General features: G+C 37.9%; 1 protein-coding gene across 1 annotated transcript in view; it reads left to right on the top strand.

Moving 5' to 3' along the window:
* The window catches only part of LOC130247607 (pleckstrin homology domain-containing family G member 3), a 58,399-nt gene extending 42,954 nt beyond the window's left edge, over nucleotides 1-15,445 (top strand). Inside the window, exons 7-19 of the mRNA XM_056480931.1 lie at nucleotides 1,275-1,425; nucleotides 2,418-2,549; nucleotides 2,662-2,844; nucleotides 3,037-3,129; nucleotides 5,220-5,306; nucleotides 5,397-5,430; nucleotides 5,527-5,622; nucleotides 5,701-5,733; nucleotides 6,034-6,044; nucleotides 6,903-7,259; nucleotides 8,900-9,007; nucleotides 9,336-10,899; nucleotides 12,448-15,445. Of these exons, the coding sequence (XP_056336906.1) occupies nucleotides 1,275-1,425; nucleotides 2,418-2,549; nucleotides 2,662-2,844; nucleotides 3,037-3,129; nucleotides 5,220-5,306; nucleotides 5,397-5,430; nucleotides 5,527-5,622; nucleotides 5,701-5,733; nucleotides 6,034-6,044; nucleotides 6,903-7,259; nucleotides 8,900-9,007; nucleotides 9,336-10,899; nucleotides 12,448-13,322 (3,724 nt within the window). The 3' untranslated portion in view covers nucleotides 13,323-15,445. The remainder of the gene's footprint in view (nucleotides 1-1,274; nucleotides 1,426-2,417; nucleotides 2,550-2,661; nucleotides 2,845-3,036; nucleotides 3,130-5,219; nucleotides 5,307-5,396; nucleotides 5,431-5,526; nucleotides 5,623-5,700; nucleotides 5,734-6,033; nucleotides 6,045-6,902; nucleotides 7,260-8,899; nucleotides 9,008-9,335; nucleotides 10,900-12,447) is intronic.

The raw sequence follows: 15,445 nt of genomic DNA, 5'->3' as shown, positions 1-15,445 counted from the left end.
AGATAGATAGATAGATAGATAGATAGATAGATAGATAGATAGATAGATAGATAGATAGATAGATAGATAGATAGATAGATAGATATAATAATAATAATAAAATATTATTAAAAATCTTATTTGGTTTCAGTTTTCGGCCAAGTGCATTTAGAAGTTTCGGCTTTCCTTTTGGTGCATCCCTAATTTTTGACCCTGTGTAACACTTTGACATTGTCTATTATTTTTGAACTTTGAAACTTGTAACTTATTTTTAAGTTAATATTGGAATATTGGAAGCATTGAAGCATTAATTATTCCCTTTGTTAACTTTAACTTATCTATGAATTAGGGTTGGGTCGATAGACGATGCCATTGTCCATTGTCGATGACCGATAGCCATCACGATGCTGAGCCAGCATCGCGATCCTCCACCCCACCCCCGTCGCAGCAGCAACCCGCTCGTGAAAAATACACACTTAGGCCCCGTTTACACTAATGCATCTTAGTTTTCAAATTTCATTTTAGTACGAAAACGTTTACGTCCACACTGGCTTTGAAAAGCCCTCCTTCCACACTATACAGCTGAAATGCACATCGCGTGACCACACAAACACACACTGTGTCATGCGCTGCAGCGTATGCATGCGTCTGAGCTCCAGCAGTCAGCGGGTACTTTGAGCACAAAACCCCAGAGAGCAGTGCACGTCGGACACGTCATCAAGGTTGTACCGCTGGATCGCGTCTATAGTTGTTAAACGTGATATTTAATTCATCTTGTTTCTATTTTCCGACTCTTCTGACTTTTGAATCTATCAGGTAACGTGTCATAGCGTCAGTACATTGCTTCAGCCTTTCGCTTTTATGCTTGAACCTCAGATACTGTTGGTTGGTTGCTGTTGGTTTTGTTTTTACCCACCAAGTTTGTCGACGCCATTATAACAGCACAGATCATTCTGCCTATTCATGCCAGCGTCCTGTGGAAAAAGTGATAACTTAAGTGTAACTTATGTTTATTTATTTATGATTTGGTTATGGGTAAAACAAAGACCATGTGGGTCAGGTAGTTGGAACGGTAGGCTACAAATAATTAGTTATGAACGAATTCTATCGACTATCGCGATGTTTCACATTAGACATTATACAATTTCAAATTGGTCGACATCACCCAACCCTACTATGAATATTTAGTAGGTCATTGCCTAATGTCAAATGTAAGACATTATCAGTTTGCTTAGTGATATATTTGTTAAATAGTGTACTATACCATGTTTTCACCTTTCAAAATCTCTCCTTAGCTCTGTGGCTGCTCTAACAGACTGCATGAGAAACAAAACTCTTGCTAAATTCTTCAGGGAGAGGCAAGCTATTCTAAAGCGATCGCTGCCTTTGGGATCTTACCTTCTCAAGCCAGTCCAGAGGATCCTCAAATATCATCTGTTACTTCAGGTTAAACAAACACTCTTAAAATGATACTTTAGAGACCAATAGCAGTCTTCTTTGTGAAACTGTGAGCAATGTATTCTGTACAGTTTTGACAGATTTGAGTATTTATTATGTTTTTGAGCATCATGATACACTTTTTTGGCTAAATGACCAGAGGTCTGTTTCAGACCTCTAAGGAGGTTCAACCAATGCAGAATCTGAGATAGGAAACGCAGAGTTGACTGAACTAACTCATTCAGCTGATCTGAGTAAACTGACCCTAGTTAATTCAGTCATGTTATAAGCTGGTTACAATGCACATTACATTGAAATAGGCAATTGTATCTTGTTTTTAATTTATGAAATTTGAGGGTGGAACTACAGCTCATTTTTACTTGGTAATTGACATCTGTCTATGTTACTGTTTAAGTCAAAGTAAGGGCATTTTGGTAAGGGCTGCAAGGTAATGGGAAAAAACTGACATTGTGATATTTTATATTTTTGCAGTAGATATTGCAGCATTGAGTATACTTTAACCAGATGAAATTATTGGCTCTATTTAGAAATAATTTTTCATTTTAGATTGATTGGGATGATTTTGTAGTTTAGCGCATCTGGAAAATATAATAAACCAAATAATAAGCATTGATAGAGACAGTGGAGCAAAGATACTTATGAAATGGAGTATGTGAGTCTAGCAGTATACAGGCAAAATAATAAAATGTAAAATAACACTGTGTAGACTTAATCCTATATATAAACAAAGACGATTGATCTTTCTTAAAGGTAAAAAAATTCTAATGTAAATATTATGATGTATGAGCCTGAATTTGACTATTGTGGTTGCGCACATTGTGATATTGATTCTAAAACGATATATTGTGCCACTGTAGTTCAGCCTTTGAAGCAAACACATTTGACTAGCGGAGAACTAGATTCATGTTGCTTGGTAAATGTGAAGTTATTGTTAATTGGCATGAACAATGGTTTATTTGGATATTTTCTTTATGTTTTAGGAGATTGCCAAACATTTTGATCCACAGGAGAATGGATACGAGGTGGTGGAGGAGGCCATATACACCATGACTGGTGTTGCATGGTATATAAATGACATGAAGAGAAAACATGAGCATGCAGTCCGTCTTCAGGTGGGTTCACAAACACGAACCAAAAACAGTTAGGATTCTGAGCTTGTTTCCATTGTTTAGGTTTTTGGTATGATTCAAATCATGACATCTATACTCTCTTCCTTTATCTCAGGAGGTCCAGTCTCTGCTTATAAACTGGAAAGGGCCTGACCTGACTACATATGGAGAACTGGTTCTGGAGGGCTCTTTTCGCATCCATCGTGCAAAGAATGAGCGCACACTCTTTCTCTTTGATCGCATGCTCCTCATCACCAAACGAAGAGGAGAACATTATGTCTACAAGACCCACATATCGGTTAGAAAGTTTGCCTATATTTGCTTACGTTTTTAAAAAATCAAAAAGTAAAAATCTTTAAGGATTTAAGATGCTGATGAATAGGGTCCATGGTGCATGCACTTGTTGTCTTAATAACCAGCACTGATGTATTATGGAATGAAAGCGCTTCAGAAATAATGCTGTTTTCTTGTTTCTCTTCTCTTACTGCAGTGCTCGACACTGATGTTGATTGAGAGCGCCAAGGATTCGCTATGCTTTAGTGTTACTCATTACAAGCATCCCAAACAGCCACATACTGTCCAGGTGTGTCCTCTGTAATGTAATGTAATGTAATGTGTGTATTTTTATAACGCATTTATCGTGTATGGTTATACACCCAAAGCACTTCACAATCATGAAGGGGGTCTCTCCACACCACCACCAGTGTGAGCATCCACTTGGATAATGCGACGGAAGCAACAGCTGTCGGGGGAGTGGAGATAGTGATAGAGACAATTCAGTGGATAGGGATGATTGGGAGGCCATGATGGGTAAGGGCAGATGGAGGAATTTGGTCAAGACACTAAGGTTACACCACTACTCTTTACTTTTTCCATGGGATTTGTAATGACCACAAAAAATTAACATCTCAGCAGAAGAACGCTGCTTGCTTGCTTAGAATATTTGCTAAAAATACAAAGTCCTCTCTGCCATGTTTTGTTTTTTGCTCAAAGTAGAACTCTGTAAGTTTTTGCCACAAGAGGTTGCTCTAAAATGATAAATATGTATGCTGGGTTCCATTCCTAATCTCGGATTAGATCATAAGGATGAGTTCTTGAAAATTTAATGCAGTGTGTGACACCAGACAACTTTCCTGCTTAAAGGGTAATGGCTTGCAGTGTACATCAGTTTTATCTTTTAAAATCCTTCACTCTAAAGGGCCCTTCAAAGTGGCCAGTTTTGAGCACTTCAGTTTGGAAACCCAGCACATCAATATGGCAGCCCTGATTTTTTTCATTCTAAAGTGCACTTCGGATGGTGATATATCACGTTTGGAACACACCAGTAGTTTCAAGAGTTCACACTTATTGCTTGACGCTATTAGCAGTTTTGTCTTGCTGTACTGGGAGAGAACCCTGAGCTCAGAGATAATTGAGCCCAGGGCTCCTGCCTGGTCAGTTAGCATGTAAGGGGTCCGAGATCAGGTAGGTCTTGAGAGCTACCTCTGGTAAAAGGAGGAAAAGGAGGAGATAAGGTGGAAGAGGGGATTCTTCCAAAAAGAAGATAAGGCAGTAGGGTAAAATCAATCTGTTTATTTTAAGTTTGGATCAATCTGATTGGATTATTACTGATTACGGATGTGAGACCAGCCATGATACATGATATCTCGTGCTCCTCTTGAGATTAGTTTACAAAACTTCAATTTGTAAAAGAGCATGGAATCACAGGAGTGGTCGCATTCAACTCCACTGTAGAAATCATATTCATGGACGAGGTAATGAATTAAAGATATACTATATATTTCATTGGCTGGCATAAAAGTTGTTGCTCAATGCAGTAAGCTAGATTGATATCAGAATATCACATAAAGAGATCCAAACAGTTGGATCCACCTTCTTAATAAAACAGGCATCGTTGTCTCTCTCTAGTCCAAACATTATTGGTGCTCATTATACTGCCGTTTCTCTTTCTGGAGCAATGTTGGTCAACAGAACTTGCCGAATATGGGATTAAATTTAATGGCTTGCTAGTTCCTTCTTGTGAATAACAAAATTTAAGAGTAACTGGATATGACACAGCACATATGCAATGTATGTCCCAGACCCCATGTCACTGTTAAAAATGGCATATCTTTGTGTACTTAAGCTTTATTGGGAAAGTTTATATAATTTAAGTACACACAACAACAAAATGTATGAAACAGTTCAAGCATTTTTTTGGATTTTAATGCAAAAATCTTACTGTTTCTTAAAAAATGCTTCACCTTCATTGCATCTTTTAAACTAATTATGACACAAGTTCATTTTAATTGTTGGTTTAAAAACATTTAAGAACCAGTAATCCAATTATATTTGTTTCTATTGGTGTTTTTTGATGCCATATTGACTGAAGACCCAAATAAAGCTGTACTTCACTCTATCCTACAGGTTTATAATACTTTAATTATAAAAGACATAACACATCTTTTGGATGAGGTGTTAAACCGAGGTCCTGGTAGTTAAAAATCCTAGGATGTCCTTTGAAAAAGAGTAGGGGTTTAACCCTGGAATCCTGGCCAAATTTGCCCACTGCCCTCTGTCCATCCTCCTCACCATTCCCATCCCCATATCATAACTGACTTCATCACTCTGTCTCCTCTCCACCGGTACATTGGAATTCTAACAGATAAAATAGCAATATTTTATTTTCATTAGGCTAGGACATTGGAGGAGAAGAAATTATGGGCTCATCATATTAAACGGCTCATTATAGAAAACCATCAGGCTGTGATACCACAAAAGGTATGTGTTGATTTATTGATCTGTTATCAAGTTTTCTATTTTAAAACATCTACAAATTCTCTGAAGATTTTGGATTTTTTTGTCTTTTAGGCAAAGGAAGCCATTTTAGAGATGGATTCAATTTGTAAATATTTATAATCATTCATAAATTACATTAAAATCTTTTATACTATAAAAAAGTGTCAATGGGTTTTTTCACACTTTTTTTTGTTTGTTTAAGACAAAAAGTATAGGTACAGCCCTGAAAGACTCAAAAAGTCTGTGTCCTGCCAGTCAGAGGAATTTTCCAACTTTAGACAAGGCCTGAAACAGTCAGGTAGGTGCCTTTTGGTCAGAAAATGTATATATTTGACATATTTCACAATTTTTAATGATCACCTTTAACTTCCAACAGAAGCATCTAAAGAAGTTTTAAAGAGCACTAAAGGTACATTTCTATGGGTCTATTAATTCTAACTCTAAGTAAAGATCATTTTGATGTTTGATGATACAGTAATTCAAGCAGAATATTTAATTATGATAATTACAAAACAAAACGTGTGACTTTATTGATTACGGCATGGCTTAAGAACATTTTGTTTTTAGCAGAAATAAGAAATTCTGTAAGGAATGCATAATGTAAAAAAAAAAAACAAGCTCACTTTTTTCATATTGTCTTCTGCCCTCCAACTAATTATTGTTTTCAATTCTTTTATCTGCCTGATCTGATGTCTGGGAAATTATTCAGCAATACAGAAGGTAAGAAGCAAATGAATTACCCAAAATAACATGTCAGTACTCACAATCATGTCAAATGTCAGTAGTTATAATTAATATTAATATAAAATAATAGAAACGTTTCTAGAAAACGCACTCATTTGTAGATATAAGATGATAAGAAACTTGTAGTTTAATGTGTTGTTAAAAGCCTAAGATTAATGGAGTGTTAGGGCTCATTCACGCTAAACGAGAGTCATGGGGCGGAGCAAGGCCAGTGGGCACCAGTGTTTAACAAGTGTCGAGTTCTGCAGGGGACCTCCAGATTGATACTTTTGTTTCATGTGTACTTTATAATTCAAATTGTATGTTGCGCATTCACCGGTTCCCACTTCATTCTTCCTATAAGGAGAGTGAGTTGAGCTACTTCAACAGTAAGTTAGCATCTCATGCATTTACGGTGTAAACTCAAAACACTGGTGAAAAAACTCAACGCAGAGGAACATTGATAACCCACTGCCAGCTAGCGTTTCATAAAAGCAACACAGACAGATCACAGCTACGTGCAAAGCATGTGCCATGGGTTAAAGCTGTCACGCGACTCAGAAGTTTAATTCAGCCTTAATGGTCACACACATCCGGAAAGTGCATGTTTACATAGAAAAACAATAGAAAAGTAGCGCATTGTCAAGTAAAAACACATTCTGTGTGAACCGTCCTTTAGACAGATGTAAAAATCACAAACACTTATGAAGAAATGATTATAAAATTCTGTAAAACTGTTACAAATGTTCAGTTTCTTCAGAGTATTTTAGAGCGAGGACAATGTTTGGATTATGTCCTTGTACTTCATGAGAAAGAACTACAATGTACCTCATTGTGACTTTATTGTGACCCCAGCATTCTGATATTGAGGCACCGATGGAGGCTGACAAATGGCCTCTACAGGCCTCTGATAGTGTAAGCTCTGTTGATCTTGGCTTATGTGAGTCTTCAGCTGAAGAGACCGATGCACAAGAAGAATACTCTCTCAAAGCCTTCATTCCCAGTGATAATGAGGAGCCAGTTCATATCTTGACATCTGTGAAGGGCAGATTGATACAAGAGGATGGAGATGAAGCAGAAGTGGGAGAAAGTGACTCCGACAATATTCTAATGGAGGACAACCAGGTAGCTGACTTTGCCAGTTCCATGTTGGCTGCCATTTCCTGCTGGCACTATAGAGCCAGAGCTTTGCTTTCCATGGACTTCGCAATGGTGAGCTTGTCTGCCACCAAGAGGGATTCTGTCATAATTTAGCCTGGTCTGCAATCCCGCCAAATATCCCTGCCACATTGCATGCGCTCTCATTGAATGCCTCAACCCACTAACATCTCATATTAGCCAGAAGCTAACACTGAGATCATTCAGGAGTTAGCTTGTTCATTTAATCCCAAAATGCGTATACAGTACTTTTACTTTACAGTAAATTTTCAATGTTTTTTTTTTTTTGCAAATACCAATAACCCCTAAACACTTGTCCCACCTAACACAGTGTCCCAACTACACACAACGTAGTGCTTTGACGTGATAAACGGCAATTTTTTCTTGTTAAAACAAGTTTTTGTCCTAACCCTCTGTGATGGCAACGTGCAAAATTCCTATTTTAGAAACGGTTTCTATTTCTGGGATGTCACTGCAAAACAACATCATAAACTACAACAACAATCATCACCTCAGGTAGAGATAATGTGCTTTATTCAGTGTTAAATGCTACCAGTGTGAGTTTGAACACCATTATACATGACATTTATTTCCATACTAAAAGCCAAATTGCTTGTCACTGGAATCTTGTTGCATTGCGTGTAGTTGGGACACAGCGTAAGACCATGCTGATTGTTTAAAATGTAACAAAGAATAATATTTTCAGGACTACATATATTTTAGATAAGTATCAGATATAAAAATTCAACAAGAAACTATTTTTTTTTAATCCAATCTCTGCTACTTCACTTGCATAATTTTCTAGAGATTCTACAGTACATTTCTCCACCTCTTCTATGCATAGTTGCTCCCCAGCAGGCACAGGATGTCAACATGACGTCAGATTGACGTTGTGCCCCAGTGTCATGTAATGTTGCATTTTGTTTGGAAATGAAAATTGGGTTGATGTCAGAACCCAACGTCAGGCCGACTTCAATGTCTAACATCGGACAGAAGTTACATTTTGGTTACTTTCCAATGCAACCTAAAAACAACATATCAACATTTAATGATGTTACAGCTTGATGTTGTGTGGATGTTACTAATATGATGTCTATCAGGCGTTGGATGTTGGTTGCCATACCTGACGAATTAATGTCAGTATTTGACGTCAATATGGCGTTGGTTTAAGATGTTGGCTCAATGTTGAATTTTGGTCACTTTCCAACACAACCTAAAATCGACAAAATATTAACATCATTTCGCATTGTTATTAGACGTCAAAATAACATTGTCTTTAGATGGTGTTGACCTAAATCTAACCTAATATTAGCATCCTATGACGTTGTGCGTCTGCTGGGTCAGTTCTTAAGTTATTTACTTAATTTCTTTTCCTTTTTAGCCATCGTTATTAATGGAATATTCTGTCTATTCTCTTTACAATGTTTTACCATGTTAATAAACTGAATTTTCAGATTTGCCTTTCAAAAATTGTCAGAAAATGTGTGGGAAAAGTCTGCTTCAGCTTGCTAACGAGACTCTAACTTAAACTATCGGGACTGTCAAAGACTGTCTTGCTGGTTGATACTTTTGTTTGTAAATAACACTTCAGTCTTTTAACACTTTTGCTTAAATGTAAATGCTCTTACTTGTTTGTGTTCATTTGATCTAAAGTATTATATGAACGCTAAACATCCATACCTGTTTTATGATAGGAAGAAGAGGAGTGTGCATTCCCTGAGAATAATTTAAAAAAAGAAAACAGACCATCAGTTGAACATGTCAAAGCAGGTCTGAAGGATGAAAAATGCATCTCTGAACAGGTGAGTTGTTTTCATGTTCATTATTTTAACATAGGTGTATTAATATTTTATAGCTGGAACTAGAAGTATGCTGATTATGAGTTGCTTAACAGGTTACTGTAAACTTAATACGTGTATTCACTCTGTATTCTTGTTGTATCAGTTCCTGCCTGAATTGCTGGAATGATCCAGTTTGAAATATTATCATTTACTCTCTTTTCTTCATGTTAAGCTGCTTTAACATGATATACACTGTAAAAAGTGCTATAGTAATAAAGATTAATTGAATTGAATAGTATTGTTCCAGTGTATTAACTTTATCTGTACTCTCTCCTCTTACCATCTCAAGGACAAATCACAAAATCTGAAAATGACCTCATGCTGGGGTACCACTGACAAAATAAAGCAAGACACCTTTTGTGATCCAGAGCCCATAGATGTACATCAACATGTCCTAGATATTCGGGAGATGGAGTCTGCAATAGACCAAGATGATCAGAAAGGTACCAAAGAAGAGACAGAGGCGGGCAAGTCTTTGTTACATCAAAATGACACACCTGGTGAATCCTCAGAGGATGAAGAAGACACAGAAGAAAAACCAGGCTCGACCAGCATCCTACCATCATCTGTGCTTGATAAGGCCAGCGCCATTGCTGAACATTTTGTCTGTACTGCGAGGCGTATTAGCATCAGCACAGATGATGCACGCTCCCCCAGTTGCCCATCACCACATCTTCCCAGCAGGACAGGCAGTACTCTAAGTCTTAGAGATTCTCTTGAACATCAACATCGCCTGACTAGCACCTACTCTGATTCATGTGGAAGTCCTTTGACCCAGGAAAATCTTGCATCCGTAGAGTTCACGATTGGGTCATCAGTAGAAGATGGTCTTTTTGACTGTGATAGAAGCATCTACAGAAGAAGGGATTCGGTGCTATCCACACAAGATCAACTACTCATTAACAAGATCAGGAGTTACTATGAGAATGCTGAACACCAGGATGCTACATTCAGCTTGAAGCGCAGAGAGAGCCTTAGTTACATTCCAAGTGGGCTTGTTAGAAATTCCGTTAGTCGTTTCAACAGCATTCCTAAAGATAAAGGGCTTGCCCTAGAAACAACAATCAAAGCATTTGAACCTGATAAAGATTGTACTTCATCCATGCCATCTCTTTTGGACACCCCAGCTCTATCAGAAGCCACTGTGAGTGCAAATTCATCCCATCACGAACAACCTGTTGTCAGTGCTTCCACAAGTCACACAGGGTTCGATGTAGATGGTTCTGTGAAACCTCAGTCTACCTATATTCAAGCTGAGAGTGAGCAGAAAGAGGTTTTCCATCCCTCCTCTGAGATGATCAAAGTATGGCAAGATATGGAAAGAGAGGTCACTAGATATCAAGGAGACCTTAAAGCACTGGTGCCCAGAGGAAATCCTTATTTTAAAGGGATCTCTCCCAACCTTATCAGGAGGGATCCAAACCAGAATAAAAAGACAGAAGCCAAAGGTAACAATGGACCGACTGCATTTGAAGATTCAGATTTGAGCACTATCAGGGAGGAGTTCTTCACACCATCACCGTTAATAGAGAAAGAAAACAGTGAAGCCATTAGTAAGAGTGATGCCATCAGACAAAAACAATGGCAGAATGAAGGTAGACCCCTTAGCGCTCTAGCCCCCCGAGTTATCCAGTTAAGAGCAGAATATGAATATGAGAAAGGCACAGGAGCGCAGCCAGCTGAAGATGGAGATTCAGCCCAAAACAAGGTTTTAAATCTTGCAAGGAAATACAGTCAGCGCATTAAGTGCACTCAACCTACGCTGAAACAGAGGAGTCAGGAGTCAGGAGAAACATGGTTGACCAAGAGGAACATGCTGTCAGTGGTAGATGAAAAGCCAGAGGAGGTCAAAGGTAAGACTGATCAATTTTGCATACATAACTGTAATCAAATGTTTTACTAAATGTAGTGAAAGAGGTGGCATGTTGGCTCAGTGGTTGGCACTGTTGCCTTACAGCAAGAAGATTGCTGCTTCGAGTCCCGGCTGGGTCAGTTGGCATTTCTGTGTGGAGTTTGCATGTTCTCCCTATGTTGGCGTGGGTTTCCTCCGGGTGCTCAGGTTTCCCCCACAGTCCAAAGACATGCGCTATAGGTGAATTGAAGAAACTAAATTGTCCGTAGGGTGTGATTGTGTGTCTAAATGAGTGTGTATTGGTTATTTCCAATACTGGGTTGCACCTGGACGAGCATCCGCTGCATAAAACATATGCTGGAATAGATGGTGGTTCATTCCACTGAAGTGACCTCTGAAATAGAGCCTAAGCTGGAGGAAAATAAATAAAATATCATATTTTAAGAGAGCTTACATGTATTTATGTGCCACTGATGTTGTAGCTTTCTATTCTATGCATGTGTGGTGGGGTTTTTGACCCTTTACCCTTCTACATCTACCTTTAAATCTACATTTAGTCTGTAGATGTAGTAATTTCGGTATTATTAAGAACTAATGTTACATGTTGCATTCATTTAATTCATTCAGAACTGCTGAATCTTTAAACAAAAAAATTCCACAACTGTCGTACTTAAATGAAATCAGATCTTAAATGAAATTCCTCCTTATATTGAAATTGTTCAAAACACTGAATCTTTAGAGAGAAAAATACCATTACTGTAAATTTCACAACTTACTGCCATTTTTGATTGCAATAAGACTAAAAGTTTAAGAGTACTGCAAATAATCTACTACAATGACAATTAAAAGTTAAAAAAAAACAAGACGAGAGGTTTAATATGTATTCATTTGATTCCAAATCTTACTATATATGTTGAAGTGCAGTGAGTGCACTATTCTGTGCTTCTGAATGGCGGATAGTCAATTGCTTGTCGCTGGAATCTTGTCACATTGCGTGTTGTTAGGACATGGTGTTACAATTTATGCTGCTCAGCTAATGGTTAAGATTTTAACATTTATATTATTTGCTAAGTAAAAACCATTTTATAACTCAGAATCTGCATCTCATTTCGAAGGCTGCTGCTGTCGATGTTTTCCTCCAAGGCAACCTGGGTTGCTGAAATATATTTGGGTAAACTGGCATTGGGCAGGTTATAGAGACCAAAACAAAGACAGACATTCCAACATGGAATGCACATTTTCAAATGAGAACCACGAGGTTGTACATTTTAGAATAACCACTTATTTGATGTTGTGATAATTAGTGTTTCATTCCTCAGAGGTGCCAACAACTGTATGAATGTCTACATTTTTGTTTATGTAACACTGACTTTAGTTCAAGTTTGTTTCCAATTTTAAAAAGTTGGCATCTTCAGCTGTTTTTCAAAGCTTTTTTTTTAGATTGGTTGCATGGAAAGTAAACATTACTTGCAGAAATTTAGCTTTTTTTGTGCCATTTTATTGTATAAAATATGTAAACATGAAATTATCATGTTTTTCTGCTCCACAGGTAAACCAGACTTAATGCCGTCCATTGCTCCATATGATCAGGCTGATTGTGACAGAGACCAGGGGGCACAGCTTATGCCTCTCAGCCCATCTCACAGTCCTACACCACCCGAGAAGTTCAACTGGCCAGATGTCCGGGAGCTTCGCTCAAAATATGCACACCTAGACAACTTGTCTTCTCAGCCAGCAGCTGGCCAAAATCAGTCTGCGGCGGAGAGGATGTTTGACCGCAGTTCTACATGTACAAGACGTTCTAGCTGCTCTTCCAGCCGCTTAGTCACTTCTAATGGCTCCTTGGATTATTCGTTTCAAACGTTCTACCCTGGAAAGGATACAGAACAATTCCCAACTCGGACACAGCGTGCTGGCTCTCTTGACCAAAAATTGGGTAGTTTGTACTTAAGAGATTTGCATATTCTTCAGAATACAAATGTCAGCAGTGGCAGCTACTATGTCTCTGCTCAAGCTACACTCCCCAATGAGAAGAATATAATTGTGATTGAGAAGGTTCCCGAGGTTCCACCAGCAGAGGAGATCGACCTATCTACAAAAGAGTGCAAGAAACAGGAAACAATAGATGATGGCTATGTCCAAATCCGTTCACCGACTTCTCACGAGAAGATCTCAATCATGGCTGTCATCGACCGCTGTCGAGCATATCAGGACTCAGATGAATACCGTCAAAGGGAAGAGGGTGGATGTAAGACAGAAAAGTTGCCTAAGACTGAGTGTTGCAAAAAAGTAGAGAAACCCTCATCCTGTAGTGAACATTCAGATGATACTGTTAAAGATGCACTGGGTTCTGGAAAAAAGGCTGATTCTAGTCAGCACAGCGTTGTTAAGAATCTTAGAGACAAATTTCAAAACATAAGATAAAATGTGTTGTTTCAAAGCATCTCCATTTTACTTTTCAGTTTGCGAAAGACTTGTGCAATACTATTGATTCATTAATATATTTCTTTATGCCCTCACCACTGAAGCTATATTCATCAGCAGTTAAATCCTTTTGCAAATGTAAATCCCTCAAAAGTAATACCCATTACATTTCGCATGCTGTTTAACAGGTATTTGACCACTGATTGATTCTTGTTGACTGCTGAAATTGAGACCCTTCTGATTTTTTTAATGGTCTGAATGCCAGGCACAGTGTAAATATTGCTGTACAGTTCAAATCAATTGTTGTATCATTGATTGTAGATATACATGTTTGATTTTCTTAATATTTACATTATGGGAATTGTATTTTATAGTTTATGTAACAATTAAGTTAAAGTTTCTCTTGCCAGAGTATATCTATACTATAATGTAGGAGCAGTGTGGTTCCAGTCTAGATTCTAAATGGAACAGACCAATGAGTTTTTAAATAGACAAACACATCAACAAATGCGGTTCTTTTTTGGAATTTTAGCCCTATGCTGCATCCCAATTCGCATACTATCCATCCTAAATAGTATTCAAAAATAGAATTAGTATGTCCCAAACCATAGTATGTTGAATAGAGTATGCCAAAGGTTCCCGGATGGTCTACTATTCCAGTAACATTTTTTGAAGTGTAGAAACGTCCATACTCTAACCGCTAATGTCGTCCACAATACATTGCATGTTGGACATGAATTTGATTAGAACTACAAACGTGGGTTAGAAGTGTAAACGAACTACAAACATGGTGAACACGCAAGACCAACCGTCAAGTAGAGAAGCTTCGGTAAAGATATTTAAATGACTATTAATTACTCTCTAGCCAACTGGAACATATTTAAACTGCGTTTTCCTTGTTATAATTCATCTGCAACAACAATGTGGACTTATATCAAGATATGTTTGGACATTAACTTCTGATTGCATAATTATCCAAAGAGCTGAGGAGATTTCTCTGCATGAAAGACTGGCGAGTGGCAGATTATCCTGCTTCTGCTACTCCAATAAGGTAGCGAATTAAATATGAACGAAATGTGGGTGATGTGTCGAGATGATTTACAGGGGGATGTAACTAAACCACATAACAATCTGTTAACAAGGAAGTAGTACGTCCCAAAGCTTGCATACTCTTCTGTTACACACTCAAAAGTACACACTTTTAGGGCATAGTATAAGTATGTGAATTGGGACGCAGCACTAGTCTTTCAAAAATGCATTTAAAAAGCTACCTTTATGCCAGAACCTAGAACCTAATAAAAACATTAGACATCATGTGTTGTTATTGAGCATGAAAGTTTCAGTCATAGTTTAAGGTTACCACATGACATTGTTATCATGCTTGGTACATCTAACATCAGAGGCCTGTTTCACAAAAATGAGTTGAACAAATTCTGCTGCAGAGTAAGTTTTGGGTTGACAGCTTAACCTGATCTTAACCAGGTTGGATTTTGTTTCACAACACTCCAAATAAGTGTTCTCTGTCAACGCAGACTGGAACTGTGATGCGAGCAGCAAACAGCCAATCACACAATACATCGGAGGGTGAGTTTGAGTCATTTCTCTCTAGATAGTCAGCAATTAATGTCTGTTGAATATTTAGAGGTATCATTATCAAAAATATAATGAACTTAAACACATTTATAAGGCAGAAATAAGACACTTGGGGCCTGGGGGTGGCTTTGATGCATCCCATATGTCACTTTATTTGCAGCTGATACAGTTTGCGATCTCCCAGAATAAAACCTGCTCCGGCTTTGTGCAAGAGGACTCAGATTTGGGTAACATTCACCTTATTAAAATTTGTGTTTATTTATTTTTATCTTAAGTACTGTTGCTTTGGCTGGCCGTGATCAATGCTAGTACGCTAGTCATTGTGGGGAAAAAAAAAGACTTTGACAATAATTTCCCTTTAAGTGTTCTGTGGGCCTCCAGTGCAAAGGGGTGATCGTACAGCAAAATGTTGTATTTTCATACCCAGACCATGTATGATTCCTTTCAGCTATGTTTTAATCAAATTAATGCTATTGTTCCATACAATACTTTGATATTCGAAGACTGTAAATAAATATAAGAGAACTGCG

This window comes from Danio aesculapii, chromosome 20 (genome assembly GCF_903798145.1).
Source record: "Danio aesculapii chromosome 20, fDanAes4.1, whole genome shotgun sequence".
In the NCBI taxonomy this organism is placed as follows: Eukaryota; Metazoa; Chordata; class Actinopteri; order Cypriniformes; family Danionidae; genus Danio; species Danio aesculapii.
The sequence above is the reverse complement of the archived record's forward strand: the minus strand, read 5'-3'. Positions and strand labels throughout refer to the sequence as shown.